The sequence below is a fragment of the Caretta caretta genome, chromosome 3 (assembly GCF_965140235.1).
Source record: "Caretta caretta isolate rCarCar2 chromosome 3, rCarCar1.hap1, whole genome shotgun sequence".
Taxonomy (NCBI): domain Eukaryota; kingdom Metazoa; phylum Chordata; order Testudines; family Cheloniidae; genus Caretta; species Caretta caretta.
In genome coordinates, this window is record NC_134208.1 from 10661812 (window position 1) to 10685025 (window position 23214).

At 47.3% G+C, this 23214-nt stretch overlaps 2 protein-coding genes across 3 annotated transcripts in view; one reads left to right on the top strand and one right to left on the bottom strand.

The window, feature by feature from the left end:
• FAM167A (family with sequence similarity 167 member A) overlaps window positions 1-18251 on the bottom strand; it is a 28245-nt gene extending 9994 nt beyond the window's left edge. Inside the window, exons 1-2 of the mRNA XM_048845786.2 lie at window positions 17941-18251; window positions 1589-2143 (exon numbers count right to left, since the gene is read on the bottom strand). Coding sequence (XP_048701743.1) covers window positions 1589-1960 — 372 coding nt within the window. The 5' untranslated portion in view covers window positions 1961-2143; window positions 17941-18251. The remainder of the gene's footprint in view (window positions 1-1588; window positions 2144-17940) is intronic.
• Window positions 18252-19108: 857 nt separating this feature from the next.
• The window catches only part of BLK (BLK proto-oncogene, Src family tyrosine kinase), a 92164-nt gene continuing 88058 nt past the window's right edge, over window positions 19109-23214 (top strand). Inside the window, exon 1 of one of the 2 annotated variants that reach the window (XM_075126339.1) lies at window positions 19109-19298. In XM_075126339.1, the coding sequence (XP_074982440.1) occupies window positions 19276-19298 (23 nt within the window). In that variant the 5' untranslated portion in view covers window positions 19109-19275. The remainder of the gene's footprint in view (window positions 19299-23214) is intronic. The other variant, XM_075126338.1, reaches the window with a different exon arrangement.

Consider the following 23214-nt stretch of genomic DNA (forward strand, 5'->3'; position numbering starts at 1 on the left):
CCCCCATCTGTAAAATGGGGATAACAACATTGCCCTACAGGGGTGTTGTGAAGATAAATACATTGAATGTTATCACGCCCTCAGATACTAGAGTAATGGGGACCATAAAAAACCCAGAGACAGAGAGACTATCTCATGAGGCTGACATCTTTTCTCACAACCAGTTTGTTGGAATAGCCAATCCCTGTGTACGAATTGTCACCTGGTCACCTGTAATTTGCAAATAGACAAAACAAAAATAAAAGAGGCTACCATTCATCAAAGGGATTGTTTGCTGTGTAGAGTTTTCCCACCTTAATAGAACCCAGTGGCAGCCCAGATGCTTGGATTCAGCTCCAGGTACGACCTCCTAAATAATGCTATCATACAACCTTGCTGTCCCCAAACGGCCCCCTGCTCCTACCAGAGAAAGAAAAACCCCAAAAGATTGTTCATTGCTGTAACGAGTGAGCCCCAAAGACAGAATGTACCAGACAGGTGGTTCCCAAACTTTTTTCCACCAAGGATCCATTTGCCATCTGACTAAATTCCCCAGGCCCGTTTCGTTTTTTATACATAGATTTCATGTTCTTATTATTCTCTTTGTTGGGTTAGTTATTATTTGATCCTTGCTGAGTTCATAGTCCCTTTCAATAGTAGATACATATTTCTTCTTAATGCTTCCACATTTTAACCACGGATCCATTTTTGTCTACAAATTCACGGTCCATTTTGGTCAATTTCACGGTCAGAGGATTTTTTAAAATCATACATTTCATGATTTCAAGTATTTAAAGTTGAAATTTCACAGTGTTGTAATTGTAGGGGTCCTGACCCGAAAAGGAGTCGAGGAGGGTTGCAAGTTTATTGCAGGGTGTGGGTTGCGGAATTGCTACCCTTATTTCTGCGCTGCTGCTGGGTCCCCGGCTCTGAAGGCAACGCAGAAGTAAGGGTGGCAATACTGTGCCTGCCCTAAAATAATCTTGTGACCCCCCCCACCCCGCAACTCCCTTTTGGGTGAGGACCCCCAATTTGAGAAACGCTGGTCTCCCTGTGAAATCTGTATAGCATAGGGACAAGCACACAAAAGACCCGATTTCATGGGGGAGACCAGATTTCACGGTCCGTGAATTTGGTAGGGCCCTACACATCACCCTTATTTTCACTTTAACTAAAATTATATTTGTGGTGTAGTCATGGACAGGCAGGTCCTGGTACTACTGGAATGCCCCCACCAGCGTGAGCTCTCCTGTACCATGTGTGTGAGGTCACGAAGTGCAAGGACACCCTTTTATTCTCAAAATGGCCTGCTCCACACAGCGTGACCTTGCACAAGAAGATGGTGTCCTCTGCACAGGGTGACCTTACATGTACGGTGAGACCACACTGTGGAGAGGACGCCATTTTGAGAACAAGATGGTGTCCCCCTTGTGGTAGAAGTGTCATAACACTCTACCAGCGCATTCCAGCCCCACTGCAGTACTCGGGCTCAAGGGGTGGACCCCCACATAACCCATGGTAGACCCCACTTTGGGAACCACTGGACTAGACAGTCAATTTAATCTTCTCTTTTAAGACCATTATTTATCTTGGAAAGGAAACCACTTACCAGTTCCTTCCTGAGCCAATTCAGAGCTTCCTCAATGCTTTCAAAACCACTTAGTTTCCCTGAAGTAAGAGTCACCTTCTCCTGGGAAGAACTCCCTTTGAGATGCACCTGCACCTTTCTTAAAGGGATGACTTCCTCTGTGGCCTTTTTCTCTTCTTTAACCTCTTCCCCCACAGAGGGCTTGGGGCTCTTCCACGTCTGGTCCTCAAGTTTGGCTTTCCACTCCAAGTAGGAAGGGCGCCTGGTCTCCAGTCTCAGTTTCTCTGTCAGAGCCTTCAGGCTTCTCAGGTGGTCATGTGGGGGTGTGGCATTCTCAGAGGAGGCATCTGGACTGTCCACCACCTCTTCTATTTGGATTCTGGGCAACGACATCCTCTTCTGTAGTAAAATGTTATAGAGGTTGATTGTAAAGTTCAGGGCAACAGCAAAACTCAGGGAATCCTTCTGAGAACAGCTTCCATCTGCTGACTTGATGCACAAAAGCAAGCTCTCATAAGCCTGCCAGCCACATCAGCTGGTTCTCCGCTCCGGCGTCACTTTAATTACGGAAAACACCTAAAAATAACAAATGATTGTTTTAACTGCAAGGAAAAAAAAGGAAATGACAGCTGAGTGACAGCTCCTCCTAAAACCTGGCTGGAATGCAGCATGTGAAAGCACGTTATAAACCACTGTGCAAAGCTCTTCCTGGGTTATGTTACTTCACTACAGATTTCTGATGGTTTTCTTAGGCAAGAATTAACAAGCTCTAAATTTTAGAGAAACCTTTGTCATGAAGATCTCTCAATCCTTAAGCTTCAGGCCATAATGAGGTCAGGAAGATAGCCTAGTCCCTCTCTAGTGATAGCATAGCATTGCATAACAAGATGCATTCTGGAGGTTTTACACCTTCCTCTGAAACATCCAGCATTGGCCATTGGTGAAGTGAGGCTCTCGATCAAACAGGCTCAGATGAAGTAAAAGCTCAGACTTCCAGTCAGAATTCAAGCCAAAGGGGGTTGGGAAATGTTTGATTAACATTTTTTGTTCCAGCCCAGTTTTTCAGACCTTAATGTTTCAGATACAAAGGATTAGGTCTGTTCAAGCATCTGAACTTTTGGTCCCAAGCCATAATATTCAGATCTATCTCCTCATTGCAGAAGATTGGGAGGAGGGGACAGAGTTTGGCCTGTTATAGATAAAAGGGGTGACTGTGACATAAATATCCAGACTGGGATTCAGACCCCAAATCTTTCCAAAGTTCAGTGTGTTTGGACCTGGGGTTGTGGGCTCCTTGTCTTCTCTGACATAAACACAGAGCAATCTGTATCTTGAAAAACAGAACAAGACCTAAAACCCTACCAAAACAAAACACTCCACTGCACCCTCTTCTCCCCTTGGGAAGAGGCGGAGAGAGCAAACAACACATGACAGGTGTTAATCGCGTCGTTTAATGAACGTACGGTGATGGGCGCAGTATAAGGGCAGCTGTAGAATAGAACAGTATTGGGAACAAACCTTTAAACTTTGAAATTTCACATATCTCCACTCTGCTCACACACCTCTTCGTCTGAGACTAACCCTGCACTGCTGGCACCTTTCACGTGAGGCTATTAGCATGTTTTACAGACATCACTGCTCTGAGGTAGGCAAGATTTATTAGTCAGCTGAGATGGCAGTGGATTAAGATGTGGGTTCTATTCTCACTGACTCCCTGTAGCCATATCACTTCCCCTGTTTGTGCCTCAGCTTGCCCATCTGTAAAATGGAGATAAATGAGGCTGACATGTGAGATCTAAGCACTACTATTGTTACATGGAACGGGGTGATGTTAGGCCCAGATAAGTTAAGTGACTTTCTCAAGGTCATGTGCTAGGTCTGTGGCTGAGCTAGGAATAGATCCAAAGGACTAAAAACACAAAACAAAAATACGTACTGCTGGGTTGGTAGCATGCCCAGAAAGAACTGCCAGTGGATATCCAGCCTTCTAGCTGAATACACTAAATATTGTAATCTGAGTGATTCAGTCATTCTTCTGCCTGCTATTCATGCCCACGAGGGCCCCTGTAATTTTGAAATTAAGACCACAATTACTCCTCGCAAATCTTTTCAGCGAAGATTCAATTTAAAATAAACACCAGCAGGCAGCAAGGTTTGCCCCACTGTTGTGTGTTGGCAGGGAAACCGACTGGGAAGCTGATAATATACACACAGACAGTCTGTAGGTGGAGAGCTATTCAAGCGACAGGCTTGTTCCTGCTCCCCAGATTCATGGGAGCTATCTTAGGGGCAGGATGAGGCTGCAAAGCTAGAGTAGATTCAAGCTCGCAGCTCTCGCTGCGGCTCGTCTGGATGTCTGATGGAAGCATCAGAGGCTGGCTGTTAGGATCCATGCATGCTGCTGAGGAAGGGTGAGTTAGTGGCTAAAGCAGGGTGATAGGCGATCTGGGTCCAGCTGCCAGCTCTTCCACAGAGTCTCTGTGTGATCTTGGTTAAGTCACTCTCTCCGGTCGAGATCTTTAAAGGTATCTAAACACCCAACTCCCATTGAAATCAACAAGAATGAGGTGCCTATCTACCTTTGAGGATGTGGGCCTCTGCGATGCAGTTCCCTAGGTGTGAAATGGGGATATAAATACTTATAATTATTTGGATTATGGTAGCGCCTTGCCCTGCCCCCTTTGTGGTCGGTGCTCTACAGATTCTTTTGTCTGTCTTGTCTATTTAGGTTGCATAAACTATTCAGAGCAGGGATTGTCCCTCACTGTGTCTGTATGTGGCTAGTACAATAGGATCCTGAAACTACTGTTCCAGGATCAGGCCCTTACCTCCTGTCCCTGCACTGGTATTCCCCAGTGGGGAAATGACACTTTCTCTCATTGTCACAGGTCCCTGGCTCAGGATTTTTTCTGCATTGAAAGACAAACCACTGCCATTGTGAGCCTCGAACCCGTCGCCACTCTCGCCCCAAGCGAAAATAGGCAGTTTTCACTGTGAAACCTCCCAGGCCGCCCTGTCTCAAAACGTGCAAATAGATTTTTCTTTTGAACAGCAAAGTGTCTTATCCCTCCCACCCTTTCCAAATTCAACGCTGACAAAAGGGATTTTGTTCCCGCTTCCCCCCGAGGTACATTCACCGGGGATCAGAAAGCTAATGCGGAAAGTTATAAGCATGTAAAAAAGTGTGTGGAGTTCTAAGAGAACCAGTTTCGTAACCCTAACCCTAATTTGCTCCCAGCCTCTGGCTAGGATAAACAGAGATCCATCATATCCGAAATCTGGGACCTAAGTTATGTTCAGCCCTTTGCGCTGCCTTCTGCACAGGAGTCAATGCCACCCTCTAAGCTAGTGCACTTCATCAGTGCGATACGGTATATACTCCAGCTCAGGCATAATATATATCCAATATCCATGGCAACATGTGACACGTTGTATAGGTAAGAAGGAACAGTAACTAGTACACATTATTTATAGCGAATTATTGAAAAGGCTCTGCCTGGAGAGAATGACTCGGTTTGCTTGGTTACTGCTGACAGGTGAAAAGAACAGGAGGACTTGTGGAACCTTCGAGACTAACAAATTTATTTGAGCAAAAGCTTTCATGAGCCACAGCCCACTTCATCGGATGCATTCAGTGGAAAATACAGTGGGGAGATTTATATACATAGAGAACATGAAACAATGGGTGTTACCATACACACTGTAAGGAGAAAAGGAGTACTTGTGGCACCTTAGAGACTAACCAATTTATTTGAGCATGAGCTTTCGTGAGCTACAGCTCACTTCATCAGATGTTTACCGTGGAAACTGCAGCAGACTTTATATACACACAGAGAATATGAAACAATACCTCCTCCCACCCCACTGTCCTGCTGGTAGCCTGTTTCCTCTTGTTTTTTCCTACCCCCCCCCCCCCCAGATGTTCTGGTTTAACTTGGATTTAAACTTGGAGAGTGGTCAGTTTAGATGAGCTATTACCAGCAGGAGAGTGAGTTTGTGTGTGTATGGGGGTGGGGGGGATGTGAGAAAACCTGGATCTATGCAGGAAATAGCCCGACTTGACTATGTAAAGAGTTGTCACTTTGGATGGGCTAGCACCAGCAGGAGAGTGAATTTGTGTGGGGGGGTGGAGGGTGAGAAAACCTGGGTTTGTGCTGGAAATGGCCCACCTGTTGATCACTTTAGATAAGCTATTACCAGCAGGACAGTGGGGTGGGAGGAGGTATTGTTTCATATTCTCTGTGTGTATATAAAGTCTGCTGCAGTTTCCACGGTAAACATCTGATGAAGTGAGCTGTAGCTCACGAAAGCTCATGCTCAAATAAATTGGTTAGTCTCTAAGGTGCCACAAGTACTCCTTTTCTTTTTGCGAATACAGACTAACACGGCTGTTCCTCTGAAAACTGTAAGGAGAGTGATCGGGTAAGGTGAGCTATTACCAGCAGGAGAGCGGGGGTGGGGTTGGGGGGGAAACCTTTTGTAGTGATAATCAAGGTGGGCCATTTCCAGCAGTTGACAAGAACGTCTGAGGAACAGTGTGTGTGGGGGGAAATAAACATGGGAAAATAGTTTTACTTTGTGTGATGACCCATCCACTCCCAGTCTCTATTCAAGCCTAAGTTAATTGTATCCAGTTTGCAAATTAATTCCAATTCAGCAGTCTCTTGTTGGAGTCTGTTTTTGAAGTTTTTTTGTTGAAGAATTGCAACTTTTAGGTCTATAATCGGGTGACCAAAGAGATTGAAGTGTTCTCTGACTGGTTTTTGAATCTTATAATTCTTGACATCTGATTTGTGTCCATTTATTCTTTTACATAGAGACTGTCCAGTTTGACCAGTGTACATGGCAGAGGGGCATTGCTGGCACATGATGGCCTCCCTGGCCCATAAGTGAGTATGGCTCGAGCCAGCATTCCTTGTGTACCCATTGAAATCAATGGGCCTTTGCAATGAGCAGATAATGCTCTGGTTTTCTGTTCCTGCAACGGGTTAAGAAGAGGGCATTTCGTGAAATATGAAGAGAGCGGAGACTCACTTGGCTGATTTTTAGAACAGATAAGAAAACAAATCACGTTATTGCAATGCATGATTCAGCCTGTGGAGCCCACTGCCACATGATATTACTGAGAAAATAGTAAACTCTGAAACAGACTTGGACATTTGTGAAACCGATAACTATAGCAACTGTAGTAAAAGCAGCTAGGGTAACAATATTCAAGTGCTTTCAATACTCATGACATACTGTGTAAGCTAATTGCCCCTGGGAACAGGAAGATATTCCCTGCCCCCAACCATGGCATTGCACTACACGATGAGATGCATTGTGAGGGTTTTATACTTCCTCTGAAGCATCTGGCATTGGTCACTATTGAAAACAAAATGGTAATCTACTGTAGTTGGGCCATTGATCTGTTCCAGTAAGCATGGCTATTCCTATGTTTCTAACTGTACAGTTACAGCTTTAGCCTTTGAATATTGTTACCCTAGATGCTTTTACTGTCCAAGTCAGTTTCACATTTGCCTCAGTAATATCATGTGGCAGTGGGTTCCGCAGGCTAACTCACACACTGCATTAACATGGTTTTGATCATGATATTAATTAGTCATTTGCAACCTAATTCCTGAACCTCTGCAGGAAAGCGATGCGCTCAAGTCCTTAATATAACTCTGGAGAGATGTCAGGAGAAGCTTCCATCCTGTAGAATGACTCAGCTTCCCTCTTGCCTTCATGTCTAGGGCACAGAGGGAGGAGGGTTTGGGGGATGTGGAACCTTCCACTTGCTTTGTCAAAGCCCATTTGGCTGACAGGTAATAATAACATTGCCATTATGAGTCAATCAGGGGCTGATGAAAGGAAATGGAAGGCGTTGAGCTACGAATGACTCCATATTAAACAGTGAGGTCCATGGCCTTTTACACCGCTGTATAATGGAAGGGGCATTTTAAATGACCTACTTTAACATCAACCCTTTCCCCACCCGACAGCTGCCCCGTGGCTTACGCGACGTGGCCCACACCTTGTCTTATTTGTCCGTAGAGCACTACGCCTGGCAAGGCATTTTGCACCGCTAGCTCCCAGTGACTTCAGTGGGCATTCAGCACCATGGGAGGTCGAGCGTCAAGGAATCAACAGGTTAATTTTATTGGGTTGGATTTTTTGGAGGAAAAAAGAAGGACACAGAACTGAGATTTGGTTAATATTCTGTATCAAATGGAGTGATGTGCAAAGAGCAAAGTATCCCTTTCATTTCATTATGTTAGATGGACAGTACATTATGCTATTTCCCTGTATTGTTCTGAATGAGCAGCAAGTGATTTAATAGCCTTTATTAGTCTACTCGTTTATTCTTTGAGAAGAGAAGAATATATCAAGCTGCAAAACCCTAGACTTCCCTGGCCCAAAGAAAGGACTTACATAGCTCCTTTACTGAAGAGCTCTCCAAGTTGCCTAGTGGACTGTGCACTGGACTGGCCCCCAGGAGACCAGTCGCCTATTCCCGACCTTGAGCAAGGCACTTCACCTCTGTTCGCCCCTCTTTAAAATAGAGGTAGTGATACTGACCTCTGCTGCAATGTGCTAGCCTGGTATCATTAGCAATAAAACACAGGGGTGATCTATGCACAAATAGCAAACCATGTGAACGTAAACTGATTTCAGTGTGAGGCTATGTAGGGACACTCTGATTTCAGAATCAGAGGCTACAGTCAATTGTTTTAACCAACGTCAATTTTTGCTACTTTTATTCCGAAATAAGTGACTCCCCTCCCCTGTCTCTCCCTCCTTCAGACTTGCGCCAAAGTACCTAAGTAGGTTTTAGGAACCTGACTGAGTTCAGCTGGTGCAAGTCTGTGTGTAAACCAGACTTCTGGGCCGGATCCTGGTGAGAAAAGCAAAATCCATCTGAATGATTATGATGATTTATGATTTGTATTGTGGTGGCGCCTAGAAGCCTCGGTCATGGACCAGGACCCCATTGTGCTAGGCACAGGGCAAGCACAGAACAAAAAGATGCTCCCTACCCTGAAGAACTTAATGGGTCTTGTTCCACATGAGGACCATCGAGGATGGAAATTTTAGCTGCCACTGGCCGGGTTACCTGGGCAATCATTCTGTGGCCACTGATACACTCAATAGCAGGAGTTGCAACATGACCCAGGCCCATGGGAGGCTCATATAAGAGATATTGGGAGGCTAAGCCTCCACAAAAAGGGACGACTATGCAGGGGGGAAATGCTGTGGATGCGGCGTGGGACACCCCTCTGAAGGCAGCCGGAAACAAAACTCCAGAGAAGTTGGGGGACCCACACTCTGCCCTTAGCAACTGCAGTTACAGAGTTGGGAGGCTTTGCTCACTAAGCAGAACTTATGTCGCCTCTGGCCATGATCCACCCAGGCCTTTGGATTCATGAGGAAGTATCTGTTCTCTCCACGAAAGCACCGGGCAAAATAATTTCAGGGAACAGGCATAGAATCATAGGGTTAGAAGGGACTGCACGTGGATGTCCATCTAATGGACTTTGATCTCTGCTGCATGGCTTACAATGAATGGGGAACCTGGGCCTCTCAGATGGAGGAACAAAACATTGCACTGGTGCTGAGAGTCCTGCCTGCCCACTGAAGCCAATGGGAGCAGAGGGTGCTCAGCACTTCTGGCCCCAAACCCATAGGAGTTCCATGCGAATATTTCTCACGGCCAGTAGCAAGGGACACCCATGTAATGGAGGGACTGCTGCTAAGGGGGCCCACCTACTCCCCTTTCACCCTGTCCTGTGTATGCTGAATTCCCACCTCTCCGTCGATAAGCCATGCCTGCTCGGTGTGGCTCTCTGTCCCCCTCTAGTGGTAGCTAGGCCAACTAGCAATTGATGAGCCTGCCACAGCCTTGGCCAAGTTAGTTGAGACAGTAGAAGCTCATGCATTAAAATCCAGAGGTCCTGGTTTTGATCCCTGCTGCCGACAACTCCAACCAGGAGTGTAAGAGTTACATATGTAGGATCAGTGGAGAAGCCAGCTGGGCACTTCTGTGCCTGCTGATTCCCTGCCCTCTGCAGGTTCACACTGTGCCCAAAGAGCAGTGTATAAACAGGAGAGCAAAAACATAATCCCTGCTACAGGACGCAGAGGGTAGATGGGGAGGCAGGATGAGGGTGACCAATAGAACAGGGCGCAGTTATTTATGGCTGTTATGTAAATATCTTGCTGGTTCTTGTGGGTGTATTGACTTTAATTGTACAGATAAGAAGGTTAGGCAGAGGAGCTTCCAATTACAGTCGAAAGAGCTGGAAAATGGGGTGTGGGCATGCTTCTCCCTGGCAGCATACAGGGAGATGGGGTAATTAGACACACCGGCAGCAGCAATGTTAATTATGTGCACTGCAGTAGCACCTGGAGGCATGAAATGAGATGAGATCCCCATCATGCCGGATACTGTGCAGACAATCACTGCTCTGAAGAGCCCAGAATCTAAATTGGAAGACAGACAAAGGGCTGATTATTAGTCCCATTTTGCAAATGAGGAACTGAGAGCAAGTGACTTGGCCAAGCACACACAAGGAGAGCCGGGGAACTGAACCCAGATCTCCTGGGTTTTAGTGCTTTGCTTTAACCACAAGGTGATTCTTTCCCAGGATCCCTGAGTGCAGCCCTTCTCTTCTTACATGAGTAGCACCTTCCCATTGATGTCAATGAGACTACTCAGGTGAGGAAGTGTAACACACACTTCTCCTGGGTGTGGTATTGTGTCCCATCTAGTGGCACTGAGATCACTTAGGGCACATCTTCACTGGCAAAGTTAAAGCGCTGCCGGCTTGTGTAGTCGCAGCAGAGCACAAGGAGAGAGCTCTCCCCGCGCTCTAAAAACCCACCTCCGTGAGGGGCCTAGCTACCAGCGCTGGTGCACTGTCTACACTACGCCAGTGTAGACAGTTTTTTCACACCCCTGAGCGCAAAAGTTGCAGCGCTGTAAAGTGCCAGTGTAGACAAGCCCTTAGAGAAGGAGAGAAAATGAGTCTGCTCTACAGCCCTAGCTAGCAGCCAGTTGGCTTTTAGGTCACGCGGTAGAGGCTCATGCACTGAGCTCCAGAGGTCCCCGGTTCAATCCTGCCTGCCGATGACTGAAGTCTGTCGGCCTTACATAAGGGCTGCAGGATAGGGTCCCAATGGCTAGATATGGCAAGTTTCTCAGTAGTCATGATGATAAGGGGGCACCAGTCATAAAGAGATAATCCCTGATTCAAATCATTTACAATCTAAATATAAGACAAGTCCCCGTGGAAGATGATAAGCATCTGGAGGCAGGACAGTCCCTTTGTTACAGCCTCTTGTGAGGCATTGAGCAGAGGTGGCTGGAAAACAGATTTTCTGTCTGGCAAAAAAAACCCTCAAAATTCAAAAATAAATAAATAATAGGGACAAACAGCTAAAATGTGAATGTTGTTCACGAAACAACATTCTGAACGAAAATTCACGTTGGCTCAATCAAACCTTTTATTTCGATACATTCAAAACGTTTCCTTTTTTTCCCCCAACTTTTTTAACATAAAATAAAGTCGATTTCTAACCCACAGGTTGTTTTGATGGGAAACACCCCAACTTTTCATTCTGCAAATGTCAAAGTGGGACACTGAGGCATTTTTGGAACTTCTACCCCCCTCCCTTTTTTTTTTTTTTTTCCAAAAAGAAATTTCACAGACACTCATGAAAAAAAATTTCAGTTTCGTCAAAGCGGCGTGACCGTTTCCGGCAGCAACCTGTTTGTCTGAAAATTTTCCAGCCAGCTCTGATGTCAACTTCTCAGGTCTTGTTGAAGATGCTCAGAGCACCGGGTGCTCTGTACCCGGCAGAATCGAGCCCTGAAGGGAGCAGTTTTCTATCCCTCCTGAGCCTTAGGTTTGTGTTGAACAATATACGGATTCATCTCCTGCCAAAGGAGGGGGAAGAAGTTGCTTTGCTCTCTCTAGGGTGCCTTATTTCCTGGGTATGTTTGGGGAGGGTAAGGAGAGCTATTGTTTGCTGCTGTCACCAGCTGATCTGCTGGGAGCCGGGAAGCAATGGCTGGTTGCGCTGCACAATCGGGAGTGAGTTTGCTGTGGGGCTGGCAGAGAGGAGCTCGCAAACGTTGCCATAGAGATTAGAAGAGGGCAGGAGGCTGGCTCCACTCTCCCTGTGACCGTTAACAAGCAGCTTTTCCCCTGCATTCATATGCCAGCCGGTTCTTGGTGGAACCGCATCACAGGTGCGCGGTGGGCAGGGTGCAGATGGTGCCGATGCTGGGAACAATGGCTCGCCCTTTTGGCCTGTGGTTTCCAGTCAGGGATGGGATGCTGATACTCTTGGGTTGAATAGTCCCTTACTCCACAAGTGGCCAATCAATGGGGCTGCTCGTGGAGGAAGACTTCCCTCCGCATGAGGAAGGGGTATCAGAATTCGGTGGCTTTGGGTTAACAATAGGCGCACATTTTGGGAATTGTGTTGCACGGATCTGTCTCCGTGCACTTATACCCCCAAACATATGCAGCATTGGTGGGACAAAGAGCGGGTGGATAAATAACAGTCCTTGCAGAATGGACGTTAGAGACTGAAAAGACCTATTAGGTCATCTGTCCATCCCCAGGGCTCTGTGGAGGATTGCTCTCCCTGCATTATATTAGAGCATGTGAATGTCTGATCTATTACTGTATCATTTGCCATATGTCCCTGCCACACAGATCCATTTCCATAATGTCCTTCAATAGCCTGGAACAACCTTCAGCCTCATGAATCAAGAAGGAAAAAAACCATGTTCAAGACTAGTCTCTCTGTGGGCCTGATCCAAAGTCCGTCAATGTGATTGGGAGTTTTCCCATTGACTTCAGTATGTGTTGGATCGGGGGTAGGTGTGTAGGGAATACGATATAAATACATGCAGTGGTACAGCTTAAAGGACTGATTGGATTGAGTTTCACCTGGCGGCATTACTCATGGGTAGCAAAGCCATGAATGCATTATGCAGGTCACTGTGGAGCAAACCTTTACACTGTAGGACCACTATCCATCATCATGTATTCCTCCGACACACTCTCAGGCTATGTCTACACTTACGTGAGTATGTAGAATCCAGACACTGCATGCCCCCCGTAACATGGGTATAAACAGCAGTGTATATGGTGTGGCACTTCCTAGGTGAGTCCAGACACACCAGAACCTTAGGGTATGTACCCGGCATGGCTCCCTATACCCCCAAGCAGCGCCCTCTCTGCCTACGTTGCTATTTTTAGCAGTATTGTGTCCTGCTGCCTTCCTGCTGCCAGAGCCTTCCCCGCTGCCTCTCCCTCTCCCCGCCCTCCCCCACCAGAGCCTTTCACCGCCATGCATAGCGACACAATGCGGTGTGGACTCGGCCTGCTTTTCACTGCGGCGTGTAGCTACACCTACCCTACACACCACTGCCAGTGTAGACAAGGCTACAGACACACGCTAACGCAGACCGGCTGATTCTGAACCCGTTTCGTTACGGAACAAATACGTTCAAGAAAAAACACTTTGGGACCGTTTTAGAGAATTTTACATTTTTTACTGGGACCAGTTCTTGAACCTGTACTGGCTTAGTGCCCAGAGGGCATCAGTGCTGCAGGTACAGACAGGCATAGCTCCCCCATGAGTGCAACTGCACAGGGCAGAGAGGGAGGTATACAAGGTCTCACATCTGAGATAAAATAACTTTTCTGAACCCCAAATATCATGATTTTGAAGTCTGGCTGTTTCCCCAAAAGTCTGTGATCATCCTTCTTGCCTCTCGCCCTTTGTCTGTTTAGTCTGTCAGCTCTTCAGCTCAGGACCGTTTCTTACGATGTGTTTGTACAGCGCCTAGCGCCATGGGGTCCCAACCTGGATTTGAACCTGGAGGCACGATTGTAATACCACTAGTGCCACCACTAATACAATGACAAATAAACACATCCGCTGGCTGCTGATGCTAACTGGAACAGCAGTGAAATAGTTAACACTGAGTTATCACCAGCGTTCCCACCATTGTTCCTTCTTCATGGTAATAAAACCTGATCGTGCAGTCCCATGTTCCAGCACCAGCCATTGGCTGCGTATGGGTTGCTCTGGACTCCTCCCAGCTCATAAACATATTGTCTTTCCTATGGTAGCCCTGGCAGCTGAGGGAGAACATTCCCACCCTAGGCTCACATTGAATTGCATCCTTTACATTCCAGTCGCAAGCAAATGAAGTCAATGGAAAGACTCCCACTGATTTCAACAGGTTTTGGATCAGGCCCTCAGTCTGGTTCCCAGACTCTGCGAGGTGAGTAGGAAGAACTGAGCTTTTTTCACCTCCTGGTACCTGTAATTAGGTGATGCGTCCTGGCCCTTTCCTTTGTTGCTTCTCTCAAATAATGATCAGGAAGATCCAGAGAGGGGAGACGTGGGGACCGGCTGACCGATCGCTCGCTGGTTTGCAGGGGAAATGAAACCAATTCACCAGACTTCAGAAAAAGAGCAAAACTGTGATAAAAAGGGATTCAGGGAAAAGGGAGGGGACCAGCCCTGTCAAACACACCCAGCCAGCAGCACTGCATCCCCCAGTCATCCCTGACGGAGAGAATTCAGTACAACCGACCTAACATTGCCTTGTAAATTCCTTGTGCGTCTCCTCATCTTTCTTCCGGGGGAAGGCTGTTCACCCAGAGAGGCCCTAAAGATTACAAACTAGGATTTTCCCGAGCATCTCTCTGAGCATACAGTACACCCAAGCTTCCTGAATCAGTGCTGGGCCTGATCCTGAGCAACCGTGGCTCCCCCTGGCCTCACACTCTGCGGGGATCAATGAAAGTTTTGATCCCTACATTTTATAGGACTTTTTCCAGGCTAATTTCAAATCTCAGTGGTCAGTATCAGGGATAAACTGTATAAACACAGAGGTAGGCAGGGTCCCCACAAGCAAAGACGCTATTCCCCCCTGCCCCTTGTCAACCTCAAATAATTCCCCACACTTCCCAGGTGTGCATAGCCCGAGTTGTGGGCGGGTTGGGGGGAGGGGAAATCCTAGCCCCACTGAAGTTTTGCTATTGATTTCAATGGAACCTGGATTTCTCCCAAAGTGTTTAATTTTGACTTCTTCCTCGGAGCCCAGTTTCCAGCTTTTTGCCTACTGTATGAGCCCATCCGCAGCCAACTGCAACTGGTCCTCACCTCCTGTTATGCACAAACCCAGCCAGGGTCTGACCAGTACCCTTGTGGGAAAGAGAAGCAGAGTTCTGTAACTGCCCTGATTGGACCTAAAGGCTGAATTTTCAGAAGCACTCAGGCAACAGAATAAGCAGCCACACAGCCCAGGGAGCCCAGCCCGTTGCGTGCAGATCCCTTCTGAAAACACAGGCACTGCTGGATGCCAGGCACTTTGTGAATCCGGCCCTTGTGTAGCTGCCTAAATAGGAGCTGAGCTCTACTGAAAATCGGGCCCCAGGGTGAGCGCAGAGCACTTGGAAGCCTGGCCCCGAGCTCTTTTGAACATGCTGGTCCCAAGGGCTCGGTTGTGGCCTTGGGCACAGCCTTGCACCATCAGTGGGGACTCCCGGTAGGACTCTCGCCCTACCACCCCAAAGAAGGGAGAGTAATTAGCCATTGGAACCGCTTGCCCAGGGTCGTGGCCCACTGAGGTCGTTACATGGGGATTGGATGGCGTTCTCAGAGATATGCCCCAGCAAGGCAACGCATTTGGGGCAGGAATTACCCAGTGGAATCCTCTAAGAGGTGCGTCTAGGATGATCACAATGGGCCCCTCTGGCTTTGAAATCGAGGAAGCTGTGAATCCATCCTGGAGTGCTTCAATGCAAAGGGGCAGTGTGGACGTGAGCCCTGCTCTACACTGCTCCCCCCCACCCTGCCCGCTTTAGGATGGTTTGTGCCCTGGCAGTGCCAGGAGGGAGCAGCCCCTGCTCCACAAAGGGCAAGAATGGTGATCCTTGCCTGAGGACACAAATGGGGTGAGGGCAGGCTCCTTGTGCCCAGCTGCACATAGGTCAGACACAGCCTGGTGCCAAAGGTCCCGAGGGCACCTGGGCTTGTGCCCTTCCCTGCCTCTCCGCTGGCTGCTGCTCTTCACTCCAGAACCAGCTGCATTTCACTTGGGCTGTATGAACAGAAGCAACAAAGTGCTTAGGGATCCTTTGGCAAGTTGGCCTGTGTAAATGTAAAGCGTTCTGTCTCCTTCTGGGATGAATGAAAAATACTTCTCTCCCTGGGAGCTGTGGGGAGTGAGTTAACTCCTTACATACAGGAGGGAATTTAGCCTGGGGAGGGGTTTCTTGTAGAAGCTCTTTACTCCTTTCAGGGCTTGATCCTGTGACCTGCTGAGCACCCTGCACATCCATTGAAGTTTCCAGGAGTGGAGGCAGCTCATGGCAGCTCCCCGCCGCTTGCAATATTGGGCTCCAAGTTCCTTTTAAAACAGACCAGGTACAGGGGGGGTCAGTATCCATTGTCTGCCATAGCTATTGTTCCAGACTCTCTGTCTCATCCAGTTCCGTGCCTTCGCATGTGATCCATATAAACACACAGCCGATTCATTTCTTTACCCGGCATTCACCAAAATTGTCAATCGATCCACGATTGTTTAAAGATGAATTGACAGCTAACCGCCCCGGAAAGATTCCAGGTCTGGAATGCATCCGATGAAGTGAGCAGTAGCTCATGAAAGCTTATGCTCAAATAAATTGGTTAGTCTCTAAGGTGCCACAAGTCCTCCTTTTCTTTTTGCAGGTCTGCTAACTACCACAGGGTCAGGCTTCTCTTTTCTGGACTCAGTTTCTCTGCTATGTTTGAAAAACTCGGGTGGCTGAGAGTTGATTATGAGCAGAATGCAGCTACGAAATGGGTTTATAATGACCACAGGACAAGAGGTAATATTTAAATGTGCATTAGCAGGCAGCCCTGCTTTCGCAGAGAGATGAGAAATGTTAACTCTTCGAACACCATCCAACACCACATTTTAAAACTATGGCACTTAAAGAAACAAATCACTGGACTGTACTTACAGCAGAATCTCCCTAACTTCTATTGACAACTGGGAGCTCCACTGAACTTTGTAAATTAGCAACTCCATGAGCAAACAAAGCAAAGATAACCCATCGCCAGGTGGACCAGGGTTTATTTACTGGAAAGGAGCAGTCTAGTTGTATTCATGTTAATAATGTTGTAATCACAGTAAATATACTGTTGTATATTTCATAAGGGCAGGGAAGTCTTAATAATAAGAGTGCTTGCTGCTCTGGAATCTTTACTGAGAAGTAGTTAGAGATCCCCTTAGTAATTTACGTGTGTATCAATTATACGGCGCGTGGACTGGCGGTGTTCTGCTGTGCTATGATTCAAGAAACCCAAAGCCCGTGGAAAAGGCTTTGCAGGAGTTCTGGATTTTTTCCCACTGTTAGAACAGACTGTCTGGGCCATATCCTCAGCTGACGTAAATCAGTAGAGTTCTGGTGGAGCTGATTTGCTCCAGCTGAGGCTCTAACACGGTGTCTGACTCAAAGATGGAATGACAATAACCCTGAAAACACCATCCGCCAGGGCAGCCCATCCTGCCTACACCTAGCACCCCAACATTCACTTGCACAGGGTCGGGGCTGTGAGCCACAGATGATTTTCCCTTACATGGCCCAGACTCTGCTCAGTTCCACCGGTGTCCGTCTAGGGATTTTCTATTGACTTTGGCCAAGTTCCCCCCCCCCACACACACACACATCCCGTTTACAGCCATGTAACTGAGAAGGGAATCTGTTCCTGTACAGGCTAACTGGGAGTCTAACTGAACGTCCTTGATGGGGTTTTTTTGGGGGGGGGAAATGGGGGATGCAGCAGCCACTTTGGGCCAAATTCTGCTCAGATCCAAACCCTGCCACAAGCTCATTCAAATCAACAGCACTGCCCAGGGTGTAGTCCCTGAATGGATTTTGGCAAGCCATAAAAAGTGTGCATTCCCGGGACATAAGATGTAGGGTGACCGATATTTGGGGCTTTTTCTTATATAGGCTCCTACTACCCCCAACCCCCTGTCCCGATTTTTCACATTTGCTGTCTGGTCACTCTAGTAAGGTGCCCCGCTGGAGCACATGAGCACACCTGATAATGCCCTTTCCTGGACTATGCTGGGGTTAGTATGGACAGCTCCCAACAAGGGGATCTCCACTCGACCTCCACCCAGTTCCCGGGCTCGGATACCACTGTCTTACCCTTGACCATATTACCAGGGACAAAAAAGACCCGTGAGGCCGTCTCATCAATCCTCCTGCTAGTGCCTCTTTTATTGATGCTTCGCTCCATCGTCTGGGTGACACTACGGTTTACTACGGCCCACGTTAGGAAGCAAATAAAGGAATCGAACTTACCGGGGGATGAGTCACAATTACTATGCCAGAGACATGCTGTCTTGCTCTGTCACTCCTTCTGCCTCTGGTTTGCAACTTGGGGTTTGCAAAGCTCAGTCAGTGGTGCCATCAGGTTTCTGTCTGGCTCTAGTCTCTGTCTTGCTGCTGAAATTTCTGTGTGTGTGTGTGTGTGTGTGTGTTTTAAGGGATTTTTTTGTCGGTGGTTGCGTCAGGCCTGTTGCCTGGATACAGGCGAGCTATTCCAGTTGGAGCTTTTCAGTCCAGATTTTCTGTCACCCTCCCATTCACACCACTGAGCCCTGGTCCCTACCTCCCACCAAGTAATAACCCTGAAGAGACCTGAAAGGGAGCAGGAGCTGGGCTGGGTCCTAAACCCCCCCAGGTTCAGGTCGCTGGGGTAAGGAGCAAAGGAGGGCTGGGTGCATGAGAAGTGAAGTCCGTGCAGCTGACAAAGCATCTGGGTTGATGGCACTTACCCTTGTCGTCGGGGATGGCAGGCCAAGATGCCTGAGATGTAATAAACCAGATGCCTGAGATGTAATTAAAAACAACAGGAAGCCGGGGTATTTCAGAATGTGGCAATGGCTCTTGTATGAAGACTCCCTGGCATGAAGCAATTCGGGAGCCACCCCAGGGTATTCTTATTTAGGACAATTACCAGCTGTGGTTTGAAGAGCACAGCTTTTGCTTATTGGTTCCCCGATTATGCTGCTTGCACGGGGACCACAGAGCAGTCATGGGGGGCCTATGGGAGGAGCTTTGAAAGCCCTTTGTTCAGATCCAGATCCTGAGAGCTACTGAGCACCTCCTGAGTGGGGCTGAGCTCTCAACGGCTAGGTAGGGAGGTAGAGAGGTATGTGGGTGAAAACATGTTTCTGTTATCAGACTTATGACACCGTCTGGCCCTGTCTACACTAACCAATGAAACAGTGTGATGTGCTTTTCTAGCAACAACCCCCCTTTGTGTTTAAACATTTCTTATTGGAAAGGTGCTAAGATTGTTTCAAATCTCAGGGCTGGTCTACAATGGAAGCTTACATTGGCACAGCTACATCACTGCAGCCTGTGAAAAATCCACCCCCCTGCGAGACATCGCTATGCCAATCCCTGTGTAGACAGTGATAGGTTGACGGAAGAACTCTTACCTCTCAGGGAGGGGGATTAACGACGCTGACGGGAGAAGCCCGCCCGTCATTGTGGAGTGCGTCTACACTGAAGTGTTAAAGCTCTGCCAGCGTAGTGTTTTACATGTACCCATAGCCTCAGAGCCTGAAAGAGAACCTGGATGGCCAGAAGCGATCTCAGCCCGGATTCACCAAAGTCCTATGCCTTGGGATGGATTTAAACACTGGGTTTAGGTGAGTAAAGAGCAGTGGCTGCCAGGTGTCAGGCTGACTTTAATCCCTTTCTAGCAATGTTAAAGTTTAACCCTTTGGAGGCTGAAGCTCTGTATTTACCTACACTTGTAAAGCACTTTTCGCCTTTGTGTCTAAGTGCTGTGTCTGTCTTTAAAACACACTGTGGCGTGCAGTGTTGTGGTAGCCATGTTGGTCCCAGGATATTAGAGAGACAAGGCGGGTGAGGTCAAATCTTGTATTGGAACAACTTCTGTTGGGGAGAGAGACCAGCTTTCGCGCGTGAGCGCTGTGTAAGCTCAAAAGTTTGTTTATCTCGCCAATAAAAGATATTACCTCCCCCGCCTTGTCTCTTTAAAACACATTGAGCATTCAGCTTTTGTTTGTCTGGCAGTTTGGAAGTTGCTAGTGCTCTGAAGGGTTAAACCCTTTCATTCCCCTTCCCCACTTTCACATACTGCTCTTAAGCTTTTGTGAGAGAAATGCATGACTTCCCCCTTTGTATAGGTGGGGGGGGGATGTCTCCCGCTCTAGGTTTCTTTGCCTTCCCCTCTCTGCTGCACACCAGGGCCATTCACATGGCATACATACAGCAGCGAGAACTCATCTCCTCCTTCTCCCACAGGACAGCCCCCTATTTAAGAGGAGAATCTCCTGTAGCTGTTAGCAGAGCAGGGCTTATGACACACAGCTGAGCAGTGCTGATACCAATCAAGAAAAAGCTGTGGCATGTAACACACCAGCCAGTTCTTTACAATCGATGGATTACGACTGGGATTTTTAAAGGAACTGAAGGGAGCGGGAGCCTCCTTTGAAAATCACAGTTTAAGGGTGGGATTGTCAAAAAGCAGCTAGGCAATTTACAGAGTGTCTCTTTGTTCTGTAGTTGTACAGCGCCTAGCACAAAGGGGTCCTGCTTCATGACTGGGGTACTCCCACGATAATAATTAATAACAATAATGGTCATAATAGACTAATCGTACACCATAAAAAATGTCCAAGGCATAGATGAAGCTAACAGCTCGCAAACAGCCCATGGGGCAGAAATATTTTCACATAAAGTGACTGTCAGTCCAGATAACAAACACATTTGAAAAAAATCAAAGTTTATTTGTGGGTAATTCGCAAATAAGTGGGGGTGGGAGAGCAAAACTTGTCAACTTAATTATTTGCTGCAAGCAGTTTGCCCTGCTCTGCCGCTTGAGAAATTCTGATTCCATCCAGCAGAGGGCAGGGTTGCAAATTCACCAACCAGCCCAGTCCAGTCCAGTGTTAAAGATGGCTCCTCCCCAATGGGTGTGTTTGATTTGAGTTTAATGTTCTAGTGATTTAAGACTTCATTCAGGTTTATGAGGTCACCTGACCCCCCTGAAATGAATGGCAGCCATGTTTCTACCTATAGTCGGGTGCCAAGAGGGAAGGGGATTAGATTATCATTTATATTAACTAATGCAAAAAAATCACATAATTTGGATGTAGCTTTGAAAACATTCAGTGTGGATGCATAAAAAGTATCTGATCTGGAGTTTGTGTTTGAAAATAAACCTGCATGTTTCTCCCATACCTTTCCCACCCCACCGCTCAGTAATCACACCACTTATTTGACCCGATCTGCTTGCCTGTCCAGCACCGTATTAGATTTCTTGGTCTCTGGCTCCTGTGCATTGCCAATGGTGGGAGTCATCTTCCAGCAATGTCCCTGTCAAGGCATCATTGCCTAGTACTTATCAAGGGCTTTCTCAAGCAACACACTGAAAACTTGGTTGCTAAGTCCATCGTACTGGACTGGCTTATTGTGGGTTTGCCAATCCACGTGAAGTGAACTGGAGTTGTGCAGAGTTGCTGTCTGCCGTTTCTCAGACCAGGTGCTCTGGATCGATTGGTTGCGTGGAACCCAGGTTGGCTGCACATAGGGTGCCAGCAGGTGTATGCCATCTGCACCATGAAGGTGGAGATTTTCAGAGCTGTGTAGGAGATTTAAAGGCACAGCTCTAGGCACCTGTGAAAATCTCAGTCTTAAATTACTGGGGCGAAATTTCTTGAGAGGAAAGAGCAGGGCTTTTTTGTGGTTCTTCATCAGGAGGGTGTTTTGGTGACTGCTGTGGAGAGGAAGGATGGTCCAGTGGTTTGGCCTAGGACTCCTGAGATGCAGTTTCACTGCCCTGCTTGGTTGCAGGTTCCCCATTTGACAAGGCAAAGTCTCTCTGTTTGCCACCTGTAAAACAGAGAGAGCAGCGCTACCCTCCCTCACCAGCGCGGTGTAAGGTTAAATGCACCAGGTACTCTGGTAAGGGAGCTGTCGACAGTGTGCCCTTGTTGCCAAGAAGGCCAATGGCATTTTGGGATGTATACATAGGGGCATTGCCAGCAGATTGAGGGACGTGATCGTTCCCCTCTATTCGACATGGGTGAGGCCTCATCTGGAGTACTGTGTCCAGTTTTGGGCCCCACACTACAAGAAGGATGTGGAAAAATTGGAAAGTGTCCAGCGGAGGGCAACAAAAAAGATTAGGGGACCGGAACACATGACTTATGAGGAGAGGCTGAGGGAACTGGGATTGTTTAGTCTACAGAAGAGAAGAGTGAGGGGAGATTTGATAGCTGCTTTCAACTACCTGAAAGGGGGTTCCAAAGAGGATGGCTCTAGACTGTTCTCAGTGGTAGCAGATGACAGAACAAGGAGTAATGGTCTCAAGTTGCAGTGGGGGAGGTTTAGGTTGGATATTAGGAAGAACTTTTTCATTGGGAGGGTGGTGAAACACTGGAATGCATTACCTAGGGAGGTGGTGTAATCTCCTTCCTTAGATATTTTTAAGGTCAGGCTTGACAAAGCCCTGGTTGGGATGATTTAATTGGGGATTGGTCCTGCTTTGAGCAGGGGATTGGACTAGATGACCTCCTGAGGTCCCTTCCAACCCTGATATTCTATGATTCTATGATTCTATGACCTCCATTTTTTATTAACATCTTAATTCTTCCTGCCTGAGGATCTCAAAACACTTTGCAAACATAAATGAATTTAGTCTCCCAACATTGATGTGAGATAGTTAACACCTCCGCTTGACAGACAGGGAAACTGAGGCACAGAGGGATTAAGTGATTGACCCAGCATCACACAGAAAGTAAGTATCTGAACCAAGATTAGATCCCAGGGGTGAAATCCTGCTCCACTGGCAAAATTCCTATTGACTTCCATGGGGCTGGGATTTCAACCCAGGTCTTCTAATGCCGTTATGCTCTTTGTTAATACGGCTGTTATTATTGTATGTTGTTGTGTAGAGAGCATTGTAAGTGTCTCGGGCGTTTTACAGAGGCATAAAATATGAAGGGACGTGATGCCCACCCGAAAGTCTAACTTGGGCAGATCTGATACATGGGGTGAAGGTTCAAAGGTGGGCGCTTGCAAGCATGCCTGCTAGCAGCAGATCCTCGCTGGCAGGCTTCAGGAAAAAATACCCTTCAAGAAGGGATTGGAAGGGAATGGTGAGTGCTTGGTATACATAATAATAATAATTAATAATTAATAATAATATCTAGGCCTTGTAGAGCACTTTATATCTGTAGATCTCAATGCACTTTATGAAGGAGGTCAGTACCATTATCCTCCTTTTACAATTGGGGAAACTGAGGCAAAAGTCAGGAAGGGATTTGCCCAAGATTACCTAGCAAACCAGGGAATTGAACCCAACTCTCCAGAAGCCCAGCCACTAGGCCACATTGGCTCCCCTCCACAGGTTTCTCCAACATTGCATTCAACAAGACACCAGGGCCAGAGTGGGAAAGGAAGACAACCCTTTCCAACTGCACAAGGAGGGTTGCAATGAGCAAGCAGAGGTGTAAGCGGAGCGAAATGAGAGTGAGGTGGGGAGGTGGAGTCATGCAAAGTGAGGACAGCTCTTTCTATCGTGCATGGCTTTGT